The sequence below is a fragment of the Mustela lutreola genome, chromosome 1 (genome assembly GCF_030435805.1).
Source record: "Mustela lutreola isolate mMusLut2 chromosome 1, mMusLut2.pri, whole genome shotgun sequence".
Taxonomy (NCBI): domain Eukaryota; kingdom Metazoa; phylum Chordata; class Mammalia; order Carnivora; family Mustelidae; genus Mustela; species Mustela lutreola.
Window position 1 is genome coordinate 213,916,746 of NC_081290.1, and position 24,557 is coordinate 213,941,302.

Genomic DNA, 24,557 nt, shown 5'->3' on the forward strand with positions numbered 1-24,557 from the left:
GTGGAGGGAAGGGTGGTCACTTTAAACAAGGTGGTCACGGAAGGCCTTGACATTTGAATGAACACCCAAAGGAGGGGAAGGAGTGAACAGCACAGTTGTTGGTAGGGTAGGGAAGAGGGCAGGCAGAGGGACCCACGAGGGCAGATGTGGAAGCCCCTTTGGTGTGTTTGAAGGCACCGTCCAGAAGGCCCATGTGACACAGTCAGGAAGAAAGGAGTAGAAGATGGTTTCTGGGTGAGAGCAGGCTGGGGAGCAGAAAGCGTGGGGTTGTGGTGCTGAGGTGGGAAGCCAGCTGAGTCTCTGAGGTGGGAGGTCATGACATGGGACTCAGATTTTAACAGGATCACTCAGGCTGCTGGGTGCAAAGAGCAGGACAAGCAGCGAGCGAGCGAACCAGCCGAGACAGCTGGTCGACTTCCACGGGAGCTCAGGCATGTGACAGCGGCAGCTCGCTCAGGCCTCTCAGATGATGAGAACTGGTCGGTGCCAGCCTGTTCTGAACACGTAGGTGATAAGGCTGATTTCTGATGGTGGGGCTGGCAGGATACAGGGTGTGAGAGGAAGAGAAGATCCTGGGATGACTCAGGTTTGGGCCTGAGCAGCTGAAAAGAGGGAGCTGCCATCGGCAGGGTCAGAGGGGATGGCAGGAGGATGAGGACGACAGGCCAGGAGCTCCATTTTTTTTTTTTAAAGATTTTATTTATTTATTTGACAGAGAGAGATCACAAGTAGGCAGAGAGGCAGGCAGAGAGAAAGGAGGAAGTAGGCTCCCTGCTGAGCAGAGAGCCTGATGTAGGGCTCAATCCCAGGACCCTGGGATCATGACCTGAGCCGAAGGCAGAGGCTTTAACCCACTGAGCCACCCAGGCGCCCCATGGGAGCCCCATTTTGGACAGATTAAATTCGAGATGGGCATCTTATACATAAGTGGAGACTCAAGTAGGGAGCTAGCACAGGAGGCTGGAGATCAGAGCAGAGGTCCACGCGAGCTATGAATGGGCGGCTGCCAGCATTCAGGTGCTGTGCAGAGCCATGAGAATGGGTGAGGCCATAAGGGGATGTAAAGAGAAAAAAGAAATCCAGTGGCCAGGGAGCCTGGAGCACTCCATCAAAGAAGGGAGAATACCTGCTCAGAAGGTGACCTCAAGCTCTGTGATTTAAAGGAAGGTGCTTACTTAACCAAAATATCATTTTACCTTAATATACACAAAAGCTAGAACTTATCAGCCAGGACATGTCTACCAACAACCAACAAATTAGTGAATGATGATCTGATTGAGTTCTGGTTCTGGAGACCGATTTAACTCTTTTCATCAGAGGACTTTAGCATTTCAAAATAGTTTATGCACCCCAAATTCAGCAGGTGTGAAGATTTGTAAGAGGCAAAATGTAATGACTTTGTAGGCTGAAAAAGCATTATTTTGATCCTAAATGCTTTTTTAAAAAGATTTTTAAGAATTTATTCATTTAAGAGAGAGAGACACACACAGAGAACACAAGCAGGGGAGAGGCAGCGGGAGAGGGAGATGCAGACTCCCTGCTGAGCTGGGGGTCAGACATGTGTTCGATCCCAGGACCTAGAGATCATGACCTGAGATGGTGACAGATGCTTAACCATCTAAACCACCCAGGCGCCCCTTGATTCTAAATGCTCTTAATGAAGACAGCCATGAATCAAGGGTCTTTAGCTAGAATGGCCAACTGAAAATGTCTCTTGCGAATCATGGACTCCTAGAATGTAAGCTTTTAGAGGGGAGGGCCTCCGTCTGTGTTGTTTTCCACTATAACACCTTACCATGGGGTCAGGCATTTGGCAGTAATAAGAGTTAAACACTTTACTTCCCCCTCACAATGTGTGATTTCCCTTAAGCCAAAATTCCCAGCAAACCAATAAAATCATATATCTAGAGGGAATGACATAAATTGCAGTATGTGGCTTTCACCAAAAGGTCAACACTGAGAGAGCTTGTTCTTGGTTCCATTCCAGAGAGTCCATTTTTCCCCAAAGTTTCATCATTTACTTTTATTTCTCTTTCAAAACAACTACCCTGTGATATATAAACATCAACTTCTGATTTTATTGGTGCGGGGGTTAAAAACAAGAAGGCTTTCCTCTTCCCTTGCTGCCCCTTGACATAAAGCCCCAGAGCAGAGGTTTCAGGGATGTTTTCTGACCCTTTGCGGGGTGGCTCCAAGTTTAAATTCTTCAGCGATTCTGGGGGTGAATATACCCAGTGTTCCAAGAGTGCTGCCTGGGTGTCAGAGCTGGTTATGTGACCCAGAGGTGGCCTGGACTGATTAGCTGCTCTCAGGAAACTTTTCAAAATCACAAGCACAGATTTATGGAAACACATCGGCGATGGACACAAATATACCACACGGCTTTTCAAATCCCACACGCGGCCTATGGATCTGACTTCCATGCCCAGCATCTGGAAGACCAACGGCTCTTACCAATGATGAGATGGAGCAGGAAGTTCACGCAGGGTCTTTCATCTGAGCATCTGCTCACAACTACAAGACCCACTTCTCTGAGGCACAGACCAAGGACTGACGGATTTGCCCCTGGCCACTAACATTTTTAGGTAAGCACAAGGGACAAAGTCCTGGGTTGCCTAGGCAAAGCCCCTTGAGGATTTCCAGAGATCTGCTCCCAGACACGATGCCCCTTCAGGCCTGGAGATCGTCCAGAAGAAGGGAATTTGTGACTTGCTGTTCTGACAGCAGAGGCGCTCAGGACGAGCTGAGTGAGGAGAGGAAGGGGTTGGAGCCACACCCGGCTGTGGCAGCAGGGCCTGAAGGGAAGGTGCCTCTCATGGCTGCCTTGGGTTTCCTTCACTGGGACAGACAGCTAAAATCTAATTAAAATTATCACGTATGTTCCCCGTCTGCCGCTTTCTCTTCCAGCCTTTTCAGAGGAGCCGGGCTTTGCTCCCATCCTCAAGCAGGAGATGCTGTGTTCTCTGAGCATCCTGCTCAGCGGGCTAGCCAGAGAGCCGTGTTGTTGGAGCTCCGTTTACAAGGCTGACATTAATCAGCACACAAAGACCACGGCTCCCCTCCAGGCAGATTCTGTTCATTTAAATTCAGTGACGGGTTTTTTTCTGCTTTACCACAGCAGAAAGCCATCCCTTTCCCTCCCCCCACCCCCACCCCCACCAAGCTGCTGACCCAAACTCCCCCCCACTTCCCATACATTTTGCTTCTGACAGTACCTTGGGCATTCACACCAGGACAAACTGGGAGATTTATTGTTTCCTTCTCCTTTCTGTTCCCAATCAGACTGATACGGAAGCGAGACCAGAAAAGGGGGAGGGGAAAAAAAACACCTCAAACCAACAAACCTGCTTAATGGTATCACTTATGATTTGGTAGCTCTCAAGAAATGAGCAGAATATATTTTTGGAATATTTTAAAATTCCCATTTGGACCCAACTGCAATGGATTTCGATGATTTCTAGAAATAAAGTCAGATGGGTAAATGCCAATTTGGAGGTGCAGTACTTGGATCTTTGCTGTGTTACCATGTGATGGGAGCTATCTTTGCTAAATGAATGAAGGTCATGTCGCTGAAGAGGTAACTTTCTACCCAAGGGCGTAGGATAAATGCCATCCTTCAAATCACCATCCCTTTGCTATGTTCCCCAGCAGAAAAGATGAACCCGAGTAGAAAACTTGCTTGCTAATTGGCCTAATGCTCTTACTACATGACACCATGTATTATATTAAGGTATAACATTAATCCATCATTTTGTGTCTGTGTTTTTAAGTATGTAATTCTCTTCTCCAATTTGAGCCTAATTTAATGAGGACGGAGCTACTTAGCTTCTCAAAATGCTGAAATGACAGGCTACTGAGAGAAGCACGCCTTTCACTGTAAGTGAAGTTTCTTCGCCTTAACTGTGGCAAACGGAGCAGGCAGGTCTTCAGAGGATAAAAATCAAGTAAAAAGAGAGTGATTAAAATCCCGATTTGCTCAAAGGAAGTCAGAGGCAGTGGCATTTTGTGGAGTGGGCTTGGAGGGAAGAAAGAACCTCTAAAAATTCCAAGTTTGGGAATGCTGTGAGACTGTGTGTGTGTCGGGGGGGTCGGGTGTAGGGGTGGCCAAGGGCATCTATATTCCCTTCCTTGGAAGGTTTCTAAATGACGGTTAGGTTCCTCTCAACTCAGCCAAATGGAATGATAGATCTTTTGGGCATGGAACAGCACATAAAAGTCAAAGTTGTGAATGCTTTCAGATAAAGTGGTCCAGTTCTGGAAGGAGATCTTGCCTCTGGCCCATGGTTTGCCCAAACTACCCAAGCGTACTTGGACAGGTCACTTAACTTCTTCCCTGGGTCTCAGGTCTCTTCATTTTTAAAGTGACAGAGCCCAGGTCAGTTGAGGCCCAGAACGACCTTCTAGACCGTGCTTCATGTCCAGATTAAACCAAGAGAGCGAGTTTCGTTTATATTTCCAAAAGATCATCCCCCACTCTCAAAGTGCTCATTAAGTTGCAGGCATGGGCATACGTAGGCTTCATCACTGAAGTACAAAGTAAACCTCATCATGATGAGCTACTGGAATATCCTGGATGGGAAGAAAACTTAGCACAGCCATTCTTACCACTCAGTTAAGGGTTCAGAGTTCACATATACGGCTTCGAGCAAGGTTTTATCACTTCAGTGAGAAAGAAAGCTCACTGTAGGATCATTCCCAGGGATCTAACCCAGTGTCAGAAGAACTCACCTTTATGTTTGAGATTGTTAAAGGTGTTAGAATCAGCACTGAATCTGAATGGCGACGCAGCAGGTACATTGAGATTGTTATAACGTGGAAAAAATGTTTTCTGCCCTCCCTTCTAACATCAAGCTCTCTAAGCTTAAGGAAACTGCAAGAGCCCTGTCATGCTTGCTTTGGGGTTTTCGGTCGGAGGCAGTTATGACTCTATCAGGACCTTTATCTGTGACATGCTTACCCCCAGCAAAATGCACAGCATCTGGTCTTTAGGAAGCCCAGTAAAAATGGGGGCTCTGCTCAATTCTTATAAATTGGCTTTTTAAAAAAGATGCTATTTATTTATTTGACAGAGAGAGACACACACAATGAGAGAGGGAATACAAGCAGGGGGAGGGGGAGAGGGAGAAGCAGGCTTCCAGCTGAGCAGGGAGCCAGATGCGGGTCTCCATCCCAGGACCCCGGGATCATGACGTGAGCAGAAGGCAGACGCTTAACAACTGAGCCACCCAGGCACCCCTAGACTGGCTTTTAATAAAAGAATTTGAATTCCAATGGAATAGCTATCTGGGGAAGAAATGATCTGAAATAATCTCAACAATCAGACTCTAGTAACCTTCTAAATTTTGGTTCTCATCACTTATTTTTTTTTCATCAACTTTATTGTTATCCTGAGGCATCATAATTAGTGTATTGCCACAGGAACACATTTTAAGTGTCCAGCCATAAATTCTAACAAATGTATACCCCCATGGAACCGTGGCTCTCATTGGCATCTAGAACATTTCAATCACCCCTGACAGTTCCTTCATGTTCCATTTTGGTCAGTCCCCCAATCCCACACTGCCGGCAGTCTAATACATTGGTTTTGAACCAGCACTTTTCCGGCTCTCATTAATGCCTATTCATCAGTGCCAGAAATCCCACAAGTATATTGAGTTTTCACAGTCTTTATGGCCCAGACTTGGTGACTAAGGCACGCTCTTATTTAAGCTAGAAGGATTATCCCTTGAAGAAAAATGATAGACAAAGCTTTGGCTCTTGAGTACGTCATTGCATTCTTTTTTGACGGCCTTATCCCTAAAAGACAGTAGTTACTTCTGACAGGGGCAAGGGTTCTGTCTTTCTCACAGCAGACATTGGACATGACCCTTGCATTTCATCAGGTTTTGCCAAGTGCCACCTGTTTGACTAGTCTGGGTACAGCTCTGAGGGGAGGGGAGCCCAAAGGACACCGTCTCTAAACCTAGGAGTTTAACAATTGATGAGGAATTATTTAAACTAGAGGGTTTATGGTGGCGCCTGGGTGGCTCAGTGGGTTAAGCCGCTGCCTTCGGCTCAGGTCATGATCTCAGGGTCCTGGGATCGAGTCCCGCATCGGGTTCTCTGCTCGGCAGGGAGTCTGCTTCCTTCTCTCTCTCTCTCTCTCTCTGCCTGCCTCTCTGCCTACTTGTGATCTCTCTCTGTCAAATAAATAAATAAAATCTTAAAAAAAAAAAAAAAAAGCCTCTGCCTTCAGCTCAGGTCATGATCCTAGGGTCCTCGGATTAAGCCCCGAATTGGGCTCCCCACTCAGCAGGGAGCCTGCTTCCTCCTTTCTCTACCTGCCTCTCTGCCTACTTGTGATCTTTTTTTGTGTGTCAAATAAATAAATAAAATCTTTAAAAAAATAAAATAAACTAGAGGGTTTAGATTTTCCTGCATGCCTTCCCTCAGTGTCCTTCTCACCTCTGAATTGGAATGGCAGGTTCTTTTGATTCTGTCTTGGAGACATCTCTTGATGGTCTGTGGCCAGGTCTCGCCGCCAGGTGAAGCTCCTCTCTAGTCTCACTTAGACTGTAGCCAGAGACTCCTGATGGCTAACTACCTCAGAGGCTTTCCCCTCGTGGCCAAACTTAACCAGAGGTCAGCGCTTAAAACTCTCCATCCAGTTTTGCCTCAGCGGCTCAAGATAGTCACTGACTGCTCACTTCCTCTTTTTTTTTCTTCTTCCTTTTTTTTTTATTTTTTTAATTTACAGATTTTATTTACTTATTTGAGAGGGAGAGAGAGAGATTGCGAAGGAGAGCATAAGCAGGGAGGAGAGGGAGAGACAGGCTCCCATTGAGCAGGGAGCCTGATGCGGGACTCGATCACAGGGTCCTGGGATCATGATCTGAGCCAAAGGCAGATGCTTAACCGACTAAGACACCCAGCCTTCCTGACTGCTCACTTCTTATAGTCAGAGTGGAGACGTTTGAGGACGGCTTTCCAATCCTCTGCCCTCCAGTCCCAGTCCACCCTATGAGTGTTACCTCTTGCCCCTTCCACTGTGTGCTGCCTCCCCTGGCTTTTATAAAGACTCCATGCACACTTACCCTTCCAGGCCTCTGCTCATGCTTGTCCATTTACTCAGACCACTCTCTTCCCCTCCTTCTCTGATCAACATTCTGCACGCTCTCTGTAAGGTTTCCTCGGGACAGCTTCCTTCAGTTCCCCAGTTACTTCTTTCTCTGTGCTCCCTTAACAGGATTTTTACAGTATCATCAGTTATGTCCTCTCTCCCACTTGATTAATGTAGCTTTTAGGCAAAGGGACTGTGTCTTGTGATTTCTGTATCTCCGTGCTGAGTCTAGGGCCCCGCACACAGCCAGAAAGCAAGGAACGCTGAATTACAGAAGGAGCAAGTGGGGGACCAAAGCAGGAATATGAGCTAACACAGCACAGGGAGGCGGGAAGCACACGGCACACACTGGAAAGTGTGTGTGTTGAAGAACAGAAGAGTCCCAAATGGCTGCATCAGAGAGAAGTTGCGAATATTTGATATTAAAAATGTACTGGGTGGCTCAGCTGATTAAGCATCCAACTCTTGGATCTGAGGGTCAAGCCCTGCGTCGGGCTCCACACTCAGTGGGGAGCTGAGTCTGCTTGAGGTTCTCTGTCTCTTTCTCTCTCCCTCTGCCCCTCCCTTGTACTTGCTCATGTGCACACACACACAACCTCTCTCTCTAAAATAAATAAATAAATAAATAAAATTTTTAAAGATGTACACAAAACGTTCACACATATATACAGAAACTATTGCCAAATGGATATTTGCATTTGTTAATAAAATTGGCAACTACCCAATTGTCCAAGAATGAGGACTGGCTGAATAAGTTACAGTACATTCATATCACAGAATACTACATACACAATCACACAAAAGCGTGAAAGAATATAGAGCGACACAGAACTATGTTTCTGAGCCCGTGAAAAGAGGAGGTTACAAAATCATATCTAGTTTTGGGGTCCATTTTTGTAAAGAAAAAAGGTGGAAGATACTTCACCCAAACCCTAACAGTGGTTAGAATTGACTTATTTTTCCTTTTGCCTATCTTTCTAGGTTTTATAGTGGACACAGATCATGTTTCTAGCAAGTAAAAGGACTATTATAATAATTATGTATGGAAAATTTACTACCAATTTTGGAAATTTTGGAAAACAGTCAAATTTCAGAGTTATTTTCCAGGCCAGTTCAGTTCTCAACATACATGTCATTTGAAGTACTTGTAGAAAAGGATATCTATATATTGGATAAGCATTCTTTTTCTGGGTATTTCCATTCCCCATTTTTTTTTTTCTTGTGCTCCTAAACACACTGACTTTACTTAGAAAATGTTTTTTGGTCAAGGTTTCATTATTGAGTTATTTTAAGTGATACACTGTTTTGAACTATTTTGTAAGTAGTAGAAAATGGTTACCCTCAAATCTCCTCTCATTGTTTGTGGAAGGCAAATAAAATCCCATTATAGCAAAAGAGCTCAAACTGACCACTTTTTTATGTCTTTAAAATAGGCATTCAGATGATAGAAAATAAAAGACAGTTGCCATTAAGAGGTCCATAGAACTGCAATTACTTTTCAAGTTAGACTTTAAATAGACTCTCTTGATTATTTCTGTTTTAAGTGCCTTTTACAAGTTTTTCATTGGGTGATGACTGACACTGGAGCATTCCCCCAGGCGAGATACCAACTCTGGGGTCAGGAATCCCCAAAATCGTCAAAAAGGACAGAAGGAGCCCCAGTCAGGGTTGGAGAGATCCTGATGATACCACAGAGACTGGGGACTCTCCAGTTGGGCTAGTACCAGCTCTGCTGGGCAGCACTGGCAACATGATTGAGAGGTTCCATGAAAGATAAAAATGCAAGGCCCCTCATTTTTAAAAAGTTGTAAAGTTCAGCATAGCCTCAGCAGAGTGATAAACCAACATGGTGTCCTTCTAAGTAAAGGACTATATGCAAAGGCTGCAGTCCCATATAGCCAGCCCCGCTGGTGAGCGACACTACCTTCCATGATACCTCAAAAGCTGCAATTCATCTAGAAATAAACCCTCTCAACCATCTATGGCTTGGCACTTTCCTAAGCCCAGGAGAGTCAAGTGTGGGTAAATGAATTCATCAAAGTACTTGAAACTCTGACTTTATTGGTGCATAGAACTTCTATGTTCTATGCAAACACAGAACTTAGAACTTCTATGTTCTATGTGATAATACTAAAAATGTTTCCGAAGAGGGTCGTTATGTATGACCACCGGATCAATCATTCATCGCTCCAATAAATCACTTCCATCCAATAAATCCTCATAGAACTCCTGCCAAGGGTAGACACTAGAAGTGCACAGAAGAATCACAGCCCCTCAATGTCTCCCATCTGTCAGGAGACAATCATGGATTTAGTTGATTGTTGGAGAGGGACGGCCAATAGACATTTCCAAGGGAGGAAAACAACTCAGTTGAGTCATGAAGGAAAGATAGGAGTTGTCAGGAGTACCAAAGTGGAAAAGTGTTGAGAAGAAGGGGCATTTCGGTGACGCGCACACACCTGAAGTCAAGAATGATGATACTGGGTGCTCGCAGAAGGGCAAAGGGCTCAGTACTGTTAAATGAGAGGTTTAGAAGGGCAGAAGCTAAAGCTGTCTATTTTCAGAACCACTAGCAAATTACCATAGCTATGATAAACAGAGCTAGAGTAAATGGAAAGCTGGGAATAAGTGAATGGATGAATCTGCTGAGAGAGAAGGAAGACTAGAGGAGTAGGAGGAAGAGGCTGTCCGAGTGGGGAGCTTTTTGTAATCTGTGAGAAGTTATTTAAGGAGCTCCCCACAGGTGACGGACAACATCATGGGGCCTGTCAAGGAGGCTTCACAGGTGAAATGATAGTGAGTATGGTGACGCAAAGCTGACGAGCACACTCCACTGCGCCTCAACATACCCTGAAGAGGCAGGAAAAGTGGGGGTATAGGGGGTCCGTAGTGTCTGCACAAAATGCCCAGCAGTAGGTGGAAATTCCCCAAGACACCAGCACTCCTGTAAATCCATACTCTGAATCCCTGCATGCTGGATCAGAACTGACCCACGGAGAAGCTCAGAAGCTGTTACCGAACCTCATGGCACCCAGGAGTGAAGTCCTGTGTGAATGGGTGAGTAAGTGGCAGTGAATCACTACCATCAACCGTAGAAATTCGAATCCCCTGACTATTCCCTCCCTATAGGGAGTGGTGCTAAAGCCCTTCATTAATATATTCCTTTCTGGAAGGAATCAGCTATCTCATTGGTTTAGATTCCCTGTTTGAAAGAAATTGAATTTTACTTTATTTTGTTATTTATTCCTTTTTTTTTTTTTTTTAGAGACAGCATGCCCACAGGTGGGGGTGGGTAGAGGGGCAGAGGGTGAAGGAGAGAGAGAGGATCTCAAGCAGATTCCAAGCAGGCTCCATGCACAAGCTCCTGACACAGGGCTCCATCTGATTTCATGTTCCCACGACCCTGAGCCACTCAGGCACCCCCTGAAGAAATGGGGTTTTAAAAAAACATAATAATGACAACAACTTATATGTGACAAAGGCAAAGTCTTCTAAACCAGGAAGGCATCACAGTCAAAAAGAGGAAAAAAGGTGCTTACCCAACCCTCTCTCAGAATTTCTGAATCAGATTTTGGAGATGGAGCACTCAGCTGTTTGTGTTTATTTTTGGCTATTTATTTTTAGAAACTCCCAAAGGGATTCTAATGCACAGTCAGGGCTGTAACATGTTTGTCTGGTTCTTGTGGGTTATTTTTCTTCTGGTGTTGGATCCTGGAATTTGGGAGGGAGTAGTTTTTGTAGGGCTCTAATCAACTGAAGGGATCCTAATTTCTTAGGCATAGAGGGTCATTTCATGGTCCCAAATTAAGCCCTGTGTGACAGAAAGCACTCACATTCTTCCCAACGGAGATGGAGAGATTAATTTCCAGCACCTGAGGCTTCCTCCACGAGGGATTTGAGGCTCTGTGAGTGGCAGAAGGAACCCATATACGCACTAGACATAACATTAGAAGTTATGTTGGAATGGCTCACGTGGTTCGTCCAACAACTTGGCAGTTCAACAGATAGGTGTGGGGTATGTATTGGGTGGCTGGTCCATGGCAGGGCTGGTGACACAGAAGGCAGTACCCTAGCCCTCCAAGAGCTCATGGTCTGGTGGGGAAACAAGGAATTCGTATCTCCCATTTTTTCAGAGAGGAAGTGGGGTTCAAAAGGGCTGCAGAGCTTATGTAAGGTGAGACAGTAAAGGTTGGAATTGGAATATTTCATCCGGTCTCCTCCCAAGGCCACTGTAGGATATTGCTTCCCAAAGTAACAGGCAAATGTGACAAGGAGGAGATAGGATGTCACAGTCCACCATTGCTTCCCAAAGTAACAGGCAAATGTGACAAGGAGGAGATAGGATGTCCACAGTCCACCATTGAGTCCACCACAGTCCACAGTCCACCAGAGACTGAAGAAGTTATCCTGAACTGGTGGGAGCTCAAGAATTCAGGGCTTTATGGGGCCATGGAAACCTTTGCTCAGGACCACCGTCTGTAAACCAGATGGCTTAAGAGGAGTGACCTAAACTTTTTGAACCTCAGTTTCTCCATCTGAGGTGAGACTGTCAGTGGCTCTTTGGCCATAATAAGATTACATGTGTCAGCATGTGGGACTCTCTGCAGACAGGCTTTAAGCACAATATTATATTTTTTGATATCCCCAAGAGACAAAGGGTTTCAGCCACAACATGGTCCAGAAATGGCTTATGTCTCCAAGTCTTTAGGGGATTATTTAATTTTTATGAAAATTTTAATAGTTTCTCAGCCACTTTCAAAGATCTAATACTTTAGAGAATAACAGTGCTTTGGGGAAGAAAAAAACCACATTAAATCACTGACCTATGCAGCTTAGAGGTAACAAGCTCTAAGGCATTAGGAAAGACATAGAAAAATGGTATGTAAGAGCATACAGGCTGAATCAGAATTGAATTCCTCTTGAGTCATCTGATAGAAATTACTAGAATACAGAAAAGAGCCTTGGACTGAGATGTCAGGATACCCTCCTTTTAGATCCCATTCTGCCACTAAGAAAGTCATCTTGGATACGTCTCTTTATCTAAGGGTCTCAGTTTCTTCTTCGGGATTAGAAAGGGTTTGAATGGATTTTGTTTCAGGGCCTTTCTCAGTGTAATATCTCAAGATCTGCTAGGGTCTGATGCCTATGGCTCCAGAGAAAATCCAGGAAACCATGAGAACAGCGACAAGGAGCAGACAATGCTGTGGTATTACCACTCACCATGCCACACCAAAGCAACAAGTTCTCAGCTTGGCTGAACCACTCCTCCTTGAGAGAGGGCCCTGTTTTTATTGCCACTGCCCTGCACGACAGTTCTTCTTCCTCCCAGAGTGGAGCCTGTGGGAGGGCAATGGCAATGGCAAGGGATTCTTAAGGATATGTGGACAGAATTCAGAAGGCCCATACACTTGCATTAAAGTGATCATTCTCTATCGCTCCATGCCAAATTACCTCACAACTTAGCATGAAACAACAGATATTTAATATCTCACGAGTTCTGTGGGGGCAGGGATCCAGGCATGGCTTAGCTGGCTGGCTATGCTCAAGGTTTCTCATTTCCCTGTTGAGTGGGGCTGCACCTTCATCTGAAGGCTCAAATGGAGGTAGGGGTCCACTTTCAAGCTCCCTCATCTAGTTGCCAATAGGGATTCAGTCTTTTGTCATGTGGGCTTCTCATAGACCTACCTGGATATCATAGCTCTCTTCCCCAAGGTGAGTCATTCAAAGGAGGGAGAGAGAGTTCTATGCAAAGAATTGTGTCTCCCTGAAATCCATATGTTGATGTCCTAATCCTGATGTGACTGTATCTGGAGATGGGGCTTTTAGGAGATATTAAGTTAAATGAGGTCATAAGGTTGGGGTCCTGATTTAATAAGTTTCGTGGTCTATAAGAAGAGGAAGACAGAGCTCTTTCTTTCTCTACTACATACACCAAGGAAAGAACATGTGAGCCTAAGGATGCAGGGAGGTCCTTACAGATTGATGTGAATGACACTCCCTTGAGTTTGTCCCATGAAGATGTAGGAATCTGCTAGCCCAGAGCTCTCAGTGTGCTTTTCTGTCTATACTTTGCTGAGAACTTATCTCCTCTCTTGACTTTTCTTCCCAGATCACTTTTCATGGCTCTCAGTAAGTGGCACATACACAAGGCTAGGATGAGTCAGAAGAGATTAAAAAACAATGGGAGAGATCCATGTAATGTGGTTTGGTAGAAAGATCTCTGCTTAACAACCCACATGGGTTATTTTTATGAACATTACTCAATAAATAATCTCTGCTCCTTCATAAGGAGCTACCCTCTTGGAACAAATAATGCTCCAAGATATGGGGCCAGTCATTCAGTTCCTCTGACAAGATTGGTGCTTTGGAAAAACAAATTCATTCCGGTATCTGCTCCATGAGAGCACAGCGCAGGAGCCATAATATCAACTCCCTCATTAAATACTCAGAAAATGAACCCCCAACATGAACAGCAAGTTTACATTATTATAGTGAATGACAGCACAAAATTAAGAATTCTGAGGGCTATGGCAATACAAATATTTGGGTCAAAATAGGAAAGTTCTGCCACAAGATCATCACTTTTTTCTGTCTCTTTCCTGTACTCTGTTAATATGAGGACCTAACCATTCACTTTAGAGGGAAAGGCATCATTCTGGAAGACTCTAAGAGAGACTTTCTGTATTTTCTGTTAATTCATTCCTTAATGTAATGCACCACCTACACAGCCTTCAATGGGAGAGGCATTTCTTCTCATTTCTTGGTGAATTCCTCTCATTTTTCTTTAAGCCCTTGAAGTGCACTCCCTGCTGGTTTTAATTATTATGTGTTATGGTGTGAACCTCTTTGGGTTCATCTTGCTGGGGCTTTTTGTGCCTCCTGGACCTGGATGTCTGTTTCCTTCCCTGGGTTAGTGAACTTGTTAGCTATTATTTCTTCAAATCAGTTTTCTATCCCTTTCTCTGTCTCTTCTCCTTCTGAGTCCCCTATAATGCAAATGTTATATGCAACATACTTGATATTGTCCCAGAGGTCACTTAAACTACCCTCATTCTTTAAAATTCTGTTTTTGGCTCTTTAGTTTGGGTGCTTTCTGTTACCCTGTCTTGTAGCTCACCAATTCATTCCTCTGCATCATCTAATCTGATGCTGATTCCCTCTATTTTTCATTTCAGTTACTGTATTTTTTCAACTCTGACTGGTTCTCTTTTATATTTTCTATTTCTTTGTTAAAGTTCTCACTCTGTTCTTCCACTCTTCAGTCCAGTGAGGATCTTTTTGACCATTATTTTGAACTCCTTATCAGGTAGATTGCTTATTTCTGGTTCTTTTAATTTTAGATTAAAATTTTTTTTTTTCATTTGGATCATATTGCCTGCCATATCATTTTGTTGGCTCTCAGTGTTCTTTTTCTTCTCTTCTCTCTATCTCTCACTCTTTTTTTTTTTTTTTTAAAGATTTTATTTATTTGAGAGAGAGAGCATGAGCAAGGGGGGTGTAGGCAGAAAGTGAGGGAGAAGTAGACTCCCTGCTAAGCAGGGAGCCTGATGTGGGGGCTTGATCCCAGGACCCCAAGATCATGACCCAAGCAGAAGGCAGATGATTAATCAACTGAGTCATCCAGGCACCCCCTCTGTGTTTGTTTTTGTGTTAGGTGGATCAGCTGTGTCTCCCAGTCTTGAAGGAGTGGCCTTATGTAGAGGGCCCCTGCTGGTGTCCAGAATCAGGTACTACAGGGGTGTCGCCTGTGTGGACTGTGTGGCTGGGCCGTGACAGCTGTGGGTGCACTGGTGTGGCTAGCTGAGAGGTCCACCTATGGCCTCTGCTGGTGTGCTGGTGGGGAGGGCTACTCCCCTTCCACCCCTCCCCCTTTTCTCCTATGCCACGAGAGTCACTTTGGGTAATGGCCATGCTCCTACTTTTTAAATCCCAAAGCCACAACTCTAATTTTGGCCCTTGTGGTCTTTTTCAATACCCTCCTGGGAGCTTTCCTCACCTTCAATTTAGAGGCTTCTGTCAGATTAGCATTTCCCAAACCTAGAATTGATGAGTTCTTTTCTCAGAAGTACTCAGTAGCTCTTTTCCACTGATTGGTTTAAGTACACAATCCTGGCCTGTTTGAACCACCACAGTCAAGCCCAGATGACTTTTCTCATCTCATTTACTTCTTTCTATCCCGGCTAACATGATACTCTCCCAGTTATTGAGTTGGGTCCATATGTTCCAACTTCACAAGCTTATCCTCATGGTTCCTGTCTCCTAATGCCTTCCTACCCCTGCCTGTTGAAATCTTATTCGCTCTGGGAGCTCTGCCTTTTGTTAAATGTGTGTGTGCTCCTGATTCATGTTCTTCATTCGTGCATATGACCTGAGGCCTGGCACTGCATATTCCTCATCTTGGAGAATCTTGCGTTTCCTTCTGTAGTGTCTTCTACATAGCTACTCACTAAATTTCTGTTAAATTGAATGGAAAATAATTGTAATGTGTGTTATGAATCCCCAAGTTTCTCTGAAATCCCTAAAAGATGTTCCAACCCTTGCAGGAAATAGTCAATAAGAAAGAAGTAAGTGAGTTGCTTATTAGAACCTTTCTTTGTTTTATGTCCCCGGTCCATAACAGGAAGAATATGTCTTCTTGCATCTCAAATATGTTGGAAATTGTCCTCTCAATAAATCATGAGCTATAGCATATTTTGTAGAGCATGTTTACATTTTATTTTCATATAACTTTGCCTAAAATGGTTACAGACTTTAGCTCTGATATTCATCACTGCACGTTTCCTTTGTTAGCTTAGAAAACCCTCCAAATTAGAAAGCTGGACACAAACCCTATCTATATGAGGTAGACTAAATAGGGAGATATTAACCCCAAAGAGGTAGTACAACAAAAGGTCCCCTAATCTTTACTCAAAGGATCACATTTTTAAGCATGTTAGGTCATAAAGTCATGCCATTAGTTTATGGGATTGAGGATATTTCCATTTTACAGGAAGACTAAAGCTTTGATATTAAAATCTAGACAGTTGCCATACTATTTCTTAGAGCTCATAAAATGGGTGTTGAATTTATCTTGTCCTCCTCTGTTTTGATTTTGTTCCTAGTGTAGGCAATTATTCTAACATTAGTCTGGTTGTATTATGAATAATGAATTCAGCATAGGAAAGAGATGTTTGGCTAAAAGTAGTAATATTTTTTCAAATTAGAAAATCAGGCTATGAAAATTTAGCAAGTCTATATAAAAGCTTTGAATTCATGAAGTTATAGAATCAGATTTCAGAGGAATATGCCCTTGTCTTTTCTCTGTAATTTACAGTGACTTAGTATATGCTGTAGCTAAATGGTGATGAAGTAATTTATATCTTCAGGTAAAAGAATATGCTGAACAAAAGAAGTTTCATGAACCAAACAGTCCCATCATCTACACAGATGGAGCCAATGTTCTTTCCTCGGACCAAAAACCAATTGGGGCGAATCTCAAGGGAATGGGCAACTGGGATGGATCTTTGTTTCATGAAAAAAGCCAATCTCAGAAAATGATAAACTATATAATCCTTTTTAAATAATGTTTTTGAAATAATAAAATTATATATATGGAGATTAATGGTTGCTGGCGGGTTAGAGTTTGGGAAGGAAGCACCAGGAGGAGGTTGGTGTGGTGATGAAGGGGTGACAGGGGGGAACCCTGTGATGGTGGTTACATGAAGCTACACAAGTGATAAAATTGTATAGAACTAGACACTCACACACACACATGCACACACCAAATCAGATAGTGTACTATATTATACAAGATGTCCTTACTGGGGGAAAGTGCTGGGTGAAAGGTACATGTGACTTTCTGTACATTTTTTTTTTTTTTTGGCAACGGCCTATAAACCTCTTACTATTTCAAAATAAATTTTTTTAAAAAATCAGCTATTTTCTTGTCCCAAAGAGGCCCAGAGAGTCAGGCAGTAACATAAATTAATTAATTTATAATTAATTAATCAATTTATAATTAATTAAATTAACTCAATTTATAACCAATCAAATTAATCAGTCAATTTAATTAATTAATTCATAGATAATTGATTAAATTAATGTTAATAATTAACATTAATCGAAGTGGCTGGAAATAGAGTGGGTAAGTGATGCTCCTGCTTCTCCTACAACTCCTGTCACTATGGAGCTGTGTACCTGAAGTCTTCTGAGGGCTGTTGCTGTTTTGATAATATGCTAGAAACTGGAATTTTGAATAAAAATCTCCTGATATTTATTGACAATGGGGTCAAACTTTTTAGAACACCATTAAGCCAAACTAAAGACACCAGAGGGCTGGATTGAGTCTCATGATGAATGTGCAAACTCAGCTTCGGCTCAGAGGTTCAACTTGGCCCCAAATTAACTGTCCACTGGATGAGCTGGTGATCTCAGTACACAGTTCAAGCTCCTCTGTGGTCTGTCATGACAGATGAGAAAGAAAGTGTTCTGATCGGGCTGCTAAAGAAAATGGCCGAGGCCACACTGATGCCCAGGGACTCAGAGGAAGTTGGCTTGATGAGAGCTGAGACTGATGCCTCTGTTGTTGGAATTCCTCTGCAGGCTCTGGCCAGGACTGGCACACCCACTTCCTCGGCCCGAGACATGGTCAGGTGCCTACTCTGCATTTTCATGTGTTCATTTGTTTGTTTTAGCTATCTCGGTTCTTTTATTTTTTTTTATAGCTCAATGAGTTGTACGAAAACTGAGAAATAGAAACCAGGTTGCTATGCTAGAATTTTTTGGAGACAGACACTACGGCTGGGGAAAGTTTATTACATGAGCAGCACTCACAACCTCAGGATCTACCTGAAGAGCTGAACGTGAGACTTTGGCTAATGAGTGCAAATGAGCAAAGGCAGGTGCTGATGAGATCATTATTCTGGTTTTGGTCCTTTCAAGGCTTTATCATCTCTTCCCAGCTAAAGGCCCAGAGTCTAGTCATCCCTCTGCCCCAACTCCCAACCTGGATGGCTGACTCAGAAGAAGCAAAAAGGAGGATGGAGCTAACTGTATGTTCTTCAGTACAAGCCACATCTGGGAGCCCGTAACATCCCCCCACTGTCCACTGGTCATGCTACCCTGTGCACTAATCAGGCTCCTTCGCTCTTCAATCTCTGGGAGACAGAACTGACCCAACTCCTTCATGAAGGAAATGAGTAGAAACATTTCAATTTTTAAAAATTAGGATTTTAATATAACTTAATTAAAAAAAATCAATCTTAACATTTTATCTATGGCTCAACTACACATTCTCAAATTTAAATTATTACAAGATTTATTTGCATAATTTCCATTTATGTTTTCCCCCCAGAAGTCTCCTCCTACAAGTCCAGAGAATTTTTTCTAATGATCCTTTAAAAAAGAGTATCTGTACAAGACAGCGGTGGAGCCAGGTGAGGGACATACATGAACCTGGGTGCTTGGGGCCTTGTTTTGGAAGGAACTTGAAATACAGTTACAAAGAGAAAAAAAAGAGTATCTGTAGGTACTCCATAATTATAAATCCCAAATGAGTCTTTTCCTGCTCACCATTTTTTTACCAAGCTTTACATAATATGCAGACTTTTAAAGGGTTGGTTCTTCGCCTGGAAAATTACGTTAATGAGATAAGAGCAATAATTTGAAGTAGCCACTAATTTCTTGAAGGGGAAATATGCAGAGACCCCAGGTTCTATGCTTGTTTTCAACTAATTATCATATATTTACTTTTCCATTAGTCCAATAATTTTTCTTTCAATTCAGAATTAAGCAATAAGACACTGAATTCTATAAAGGCCTGTTTAGCATCGCAGACACACCCCATCATTCTCTTGTCCTCTGATTTACAGCTCTTAAAATGCACACGCAAGAGGCTCTCTATATGCCCTTTTGTATTTACACTCCATCAGGCAGTCACCTCGATAACTTATGCATTCTCCAAAGGACTACCTGCAATTAACTCCCGTCTTCTCTAACCCACCATCTCATTATGCGAAGTCGACTTGAACACAAACTTTATTAGCAACTTTCACTTCAAATTCCTTCTTACTTCCACCACCCTCGCTCTGCCTAGTAACATCAGGATCTATGTGACCAAAAGACTATTGGAAAGCGGCAGTTAAAAAAAATTGACATTGGACCGGCAGCCCATTTAGTAATTGTTCTTTGCACTAGGGGGCTCTCCCATAAATCGCGATTGTCATATGTCAGCTGAAGCATGTGATGCAATTCTTTATAGAAATGGAAATGAATTCTTTTGGCCACGTGACACAGCATTTTAACTGTGTTCAGGAGGAATGGGCAAATAGGAAAGCTATTATTTTTATTCTAAAGGTTAAAAAAGCCAACAAATCCCAAACTCTTTGTTAAAAGGCAAGGACATTAAAGGCATCACTTCTTTAGATGCTGGGAAGTGGGGAGGACACCTTGCAGAGTTCTTGTGCACATGTGAAGTGTATCAGGAGAAGAGCTGACATGTGGTCATTGGTTTAATGCCAAGGAACCCAGGTCGGCTGGTGACACCAAAGGAAAGGTGAAGATATGCCAAGTGCATAAAACATGGAGGCATTCCATCAATGCAACTGACTTACCAACGTCAGGATCCACAGCTTGTACTCTGGTCAACAGGGCCTTAGTGGCTGTGTTCTCATAGACACAGGCATTGTAGTGGTCGGAAGAAAACACAGGTGGGTTATCATTCACGTCCTCCAGGATCAGGTGGATGTCGGACTGGCAGAACCTACCACCTCCGTCAGTGGCCCTGGCAGTCAGGCTGTACATGGGGACCCTTTCCCGGTCCAAGAGAGCCAAGGTTTTTAACTCACCTGTGAAAATAAATGGCCTGGCTTTTCAAAAAACCCTCTTTCTTTGAAGAGCCGAGAACCAAGTTTATAAAGAATCCCCAACACAGGAAGGAGCAATGACATTTGGCCCAGGTGTCTCATACTTCGAAAGACAGAGGAAATTCAATGTTAAGCACCAGGGAAACATTTATGGGATTCTCGAGGCAACAACAAATCAACTGTGTGGCCTTTAAATTAATTAATCCCATTGTGAAACCTCTGGTATCAGGATTTCCTTCTTTTGGCTACCTTGGAAGGCTCTATGCCCCTTGAAACCTCTGAAAACATGCTCTGGGGACCAGCAAAGCATGTCTCTAGATTTCTGCTCGATTTTCAGAAAAAACATAGCGAATGGATGAGCATCCTTAGTTCTCCTGTGGTTAGACATGTCAATAATCCACAGACCCAGAAGGGGCTGGGTCTCTGCTTCCAGAGACTCAGTATCTTTTTACTCCATGTTTTAGAGGGAAACAATCAAAGCAGAAGCTGGTTTTAGCAGAAAAAGGTCTGGAAGGAATTCTGTCGTGATGGGGTAAACCTGACTTGCCGAGATATAGAAGGGCCTGTGGTTGTTGGGGGGAGGACTCTTGGTGGAGGAATATTTGCAGAGTTTGGATCGGCAGGTAAGTCATGTCTGTACTTTATCCACTGGGTCATCTATGCTCGTGCTGGGCATCAGTCCCTGTGGAGACTCGAGGTGGTTGTTTAAATTTCAATGGACAATGGCAACGAGCAGAGACAGACCCGAATAAACGCGATTTGGGGAAAAGTATGACTCCTGAAGTATAATTATTGTTAAATACAATTAGTAGACCTTCTTCCAACCAAGCCATCTAGGCTTATAAAGCATTTCCTTCTGTGGACTCCTTGCTGAGGCCAGTTCTCAAACACGGTTTGGACTACTTCCTTCTCCTGCTCAGAAACTTCCAGGGGTTTTTCATTGGGGCCTCAGGGACCCCCCACGATTGGCCTGCAGTTCCTCCGCCCATCACCAGCCCTTCCACAACTCTTCTTGCCAGGGACAATGTCACAAGCGGCCCTCCCCGGCTGTGCTGTGCTCGCTGTTCCTGCTGCCGCTACGGCCTGCAGGAACCTACTTTCGTTTCTAGAATCCTGCCTCGTTTGAGATGCTAGCTCTTCTTTAAAACAGTTTCCTCTTCCCCCTTGTGAGAATATCAGTGCCTTTTTCCTCTGTGCCCAGATATAACTCCCTTAAAACCATTCTAGGATACTCATCTCATTCTGCCTTATTATTATTATTATTATTAGCTTACTGGTCTGTGTTTCCCACTGGCTTATGATATCCCGTGGACATGGCTGGTTCTGCAGCCTATCGCAGATATCCCATCAAGTGCTTTTATATCTACTAGTTACTCAATGAATGTTAGCTATTTAATAAATAATTGCTAGGTCTATGTAGCCAAGCAGTATATTTCCGTAGAGCTAAGTGCTTCCTAGTAGGACCCAGCTGACATGGGAGAGTGGCAGGGAGAAGCCATCATCTTTGGAGGCTCAATAGTTAGTTATTATTCATTAGGACCAAACACAACATTGGAAATGTGCAAATTATTCAGTCTTTACACCTCATTTAAAATTTGCCATTGGACGAGCCATCCAGTATACAGCACTGAAATGACATACCTCCAATAAGAAATGTCTTTTCCATTAGCTCTGGCCCTCAATGTGGGCATCTGCCGTTAACATACCCAACCTCTGACCTTATAAATTTTGCCTGAATATCAAGGCTAATCTGAGGGCTCATAGCTTTGGAGAAACTAGGCAGGAATATTTAATAAAAACCAGACAAGTGTATTAATAAGCATTGGGAAGGGACCCAAAAGGGATTTCAAGAGAGAAAAACTCTTCCTTCCTATGCACTGCTGTCTGGTTTGCAACTTATATTTGTGATGTAACTCTATACTCTTTACAGAGCAGATGCCTAAATCAGCTATGAAAAACAGGAAAAGCACATCTGATTACTTGATGCTAATAAATGTAAGGAAAGTCAGGGCAAATTTTATAGGCCAAATACATCTTCAGATACCAAGTGTGACTAGCATTTTTTAGGGTCCTAGAGAGCAAGGGCATCATATCAAAGTTCTTGTATGCTAACTACCCACTAGTGATGACACCACATGAGAATTCAACTTTTCTCACGGATTAGCAATGGCATTTCCCCAAGGAATACATTTCACCTTACCACTTTCTGGATCTAGAAAAAATTCGTCATTTCCAGATCCATAGAGTGAGTATTGTATATCTCCATTGGATCCAATGTCGGCATCCTTGGCACTGACTTTCAGGATAATTTTATTTGACGGAATGTCTTCAGGAAATAATGCTGTATATGCAACCTGCCAAAGTAAAGAAAGGTAATGAAGTCATTAGTATTTGTGAGGCGATAGCCATCTTTCACATTATAAATGGTTTCTTTAAAAATGCATTCATATAATTTAGCTCTGGCTATTTCTCCCTTCACTACAGAGCTATCTTACAATATATGATGAAATGTGTATGTCTTTTGCCCTGCCCTAGTCCCCGGCCAATCTCATTCATTCGACAAATACTGATTGAGTCCCTCCATGTGCTAGGTACGATTTAGATGCTAGGACTACAAGGGTGAAGAAAGCAGACAAAGGTCCCGCCACGTGTTGATCACGATCCCCTTTTCTGTTAAGCACCAGGGATTCTTTGGATCCTTCCACTCTTTAAAGAGTTCCATGTCTGGCATTCGTATGATAGAGTCAATCTATTTGCAACGGTTTTCTAAGCTATAGACTACCAATATTGTCTCTTGGTCCACATAGTAAGGCAAAGGTAAATTAACAGTGATTTAAGTTCAGTAAAAAAGAAAATAAAATTTGCTACTGGTACCTTGTGCTGGCTGTCATGTTTTGTATTGTGATGGACAAGCTATTTCATGAATTGCCTGGAGACCTGGGTTCATAACCAACATTGCCACTAACCAGCTGTGCAAACTTATTAGAAAAACAATTTCTGCTTTTGAGTGGTCCATTTTTCTTTTATAGAATCAGTGATTTAGACCTAAGTCCTTTTACGTCATTAGGTCTCTTATGATTCCTTAAACACTATTTAATTTTAAGGTTTTGTTTTGGGTTTTTTTTTTTTTTTTTTTTTTGGAGGGTGGGCAAAATTAGGTATCTGAACTTCCCACCTATGCCTTTTCCTACCCTCTGGCATCCAAATGGAGCTCACTAATTTAAGGAGAAAAGCACAGAAAGGAGTTTGACCCTAAGGAGAAAAATGAAATGGGCTCTGATTTAATTTTAGAAGGACAGAGTAAAAAGCAGCAATATATATAAGACATTTGCACATATCTCACCTGATCGCACACTGGGCTGTTGTCATTCACATCACTGACGGTCACTTCCACCATAGCCTGGGTGACAAAAAGCCCGTCGGTGGCAGTGATATTGAGGAAGTAAATGTCTTGTTCTTCTCTATCTAAAGGTCTCTTCACATAGACCTTCCATTCACTCTGCACCAGGCCCAGGGCAAACCTTCCTCGGGGGTTCCCTCCTATAGTGAAAAAAACATTTTTGAAGATGTGCAATGAAAAGCTTTGATCTACGCCTCCACTGAGAGGCCCGTGTGGGGTCATCCAGCTGGTCTGCCGATTGTATCGTTTACAAAACTGAAAAAAAAGACAGTCACTTCCTTCTGATTCTCTTGCAATAAAGCACGATATTTATATGCTTCACTTGTAAGGACTGTCAAACAGTAACTTTCCAAGAGAACAGAATGCACTAGAGAAGCTGGAGATGATCTCTTGTTTAGTCCCCCTGAAGGACAATCAAATTCAAACTGCGAACAATCAATCCTCTTCCCGGGATGATACAATTGTCTTTGCACTTTGTCTCAAGAGAGGATGTGATACACTATAGCTCTTGTTACCAAGACAATTTCATTAGCTGGTGATTATGCAATCAAGGGAAGGCAGTCAGTTCTATTAAGGAATCCTTTAATGAAAACTCTCTCATACAGCTTCGTGCATCTTACCAGCATGGGTGTTTGGGGGAAAAAAGTTTGCATGACAGAGGAAGACCCATCAGTATTAAATGGCCCAAACCAGGGGTCACGGAACAAGTGGTTCAAATATAAACGCTGCAATTAGATGAAATTTATCAGAGTGACGCTGGTGATCGCAGAAGAAAAGGAGAAGAGATGCAGTAGAACAGCTTTTTATGATACGACACCACCGACAGTGGTCCCAGCAATATGACTTCCCCACATCATTACGTTACCTGGAGACAAAAAGCTGCGTGGACAAGACAGGAAGAGGAAAGGAGAAGACAGCTGCTTTGACCTTCTAAAGTTAAAGAGGCAAACAGTGTCACTCACATCATGGAGGAAGGCTGCACAAGACTACTGGCAAGAAGCCCGAAAGCCAGTTAGATCAACACTATTTTCGTTGGGCATTTAACAAGTATCTATCACCTGCTCCAGTCCAGGCACTGTTCTGGGCAGTACGGCTAAAGCGGCGGACAAAACTGACACAAATCCCCGCTCCTGGGTTGGAGCGCACATTCTAGTGGGGGAAGACCGACCCTAAACAAATAAATAAGGAAAGCGTATATACTGCTTCCTGGCTGAGC

The 24,557-nt window shown here is 43.2% G+C and overlaps 1 protein-coding gene across 3 annotated transcripts in view; it reads right to left on the bottom strand.

Annotated features, from left to right (window-relative positions):
• Positions 1-24,557, bottom strand: part of FAT3 (FAT atypical cadherin 3) — a 662,765-nt gene that overhangs the window by 62,260 nt on the left and 575,948 nt on the right. For all 3 annotated transcript variants that reach the window (XM_059186764.1, XM_059186755.1, XM_059186746.1), the window contains exons 11-13: positions 23,285-23,481; positions 22,142-22,295; positions 19,690-19,923 (exon numbers count right to left, since the gene is read on the bottom strand). In XM_059186764.1, coding sequence (XP_059042747.1) covers positions 19,690-19,923; positions 22,142-22,295; positions 23,285-23,481 — 585 coding nt within the window. The remainder of the gene's footprint in view (positions 1-19,689; positions 19,924-22,141; positions 22,296-23,284; positions 23,482-24,557) is intronic.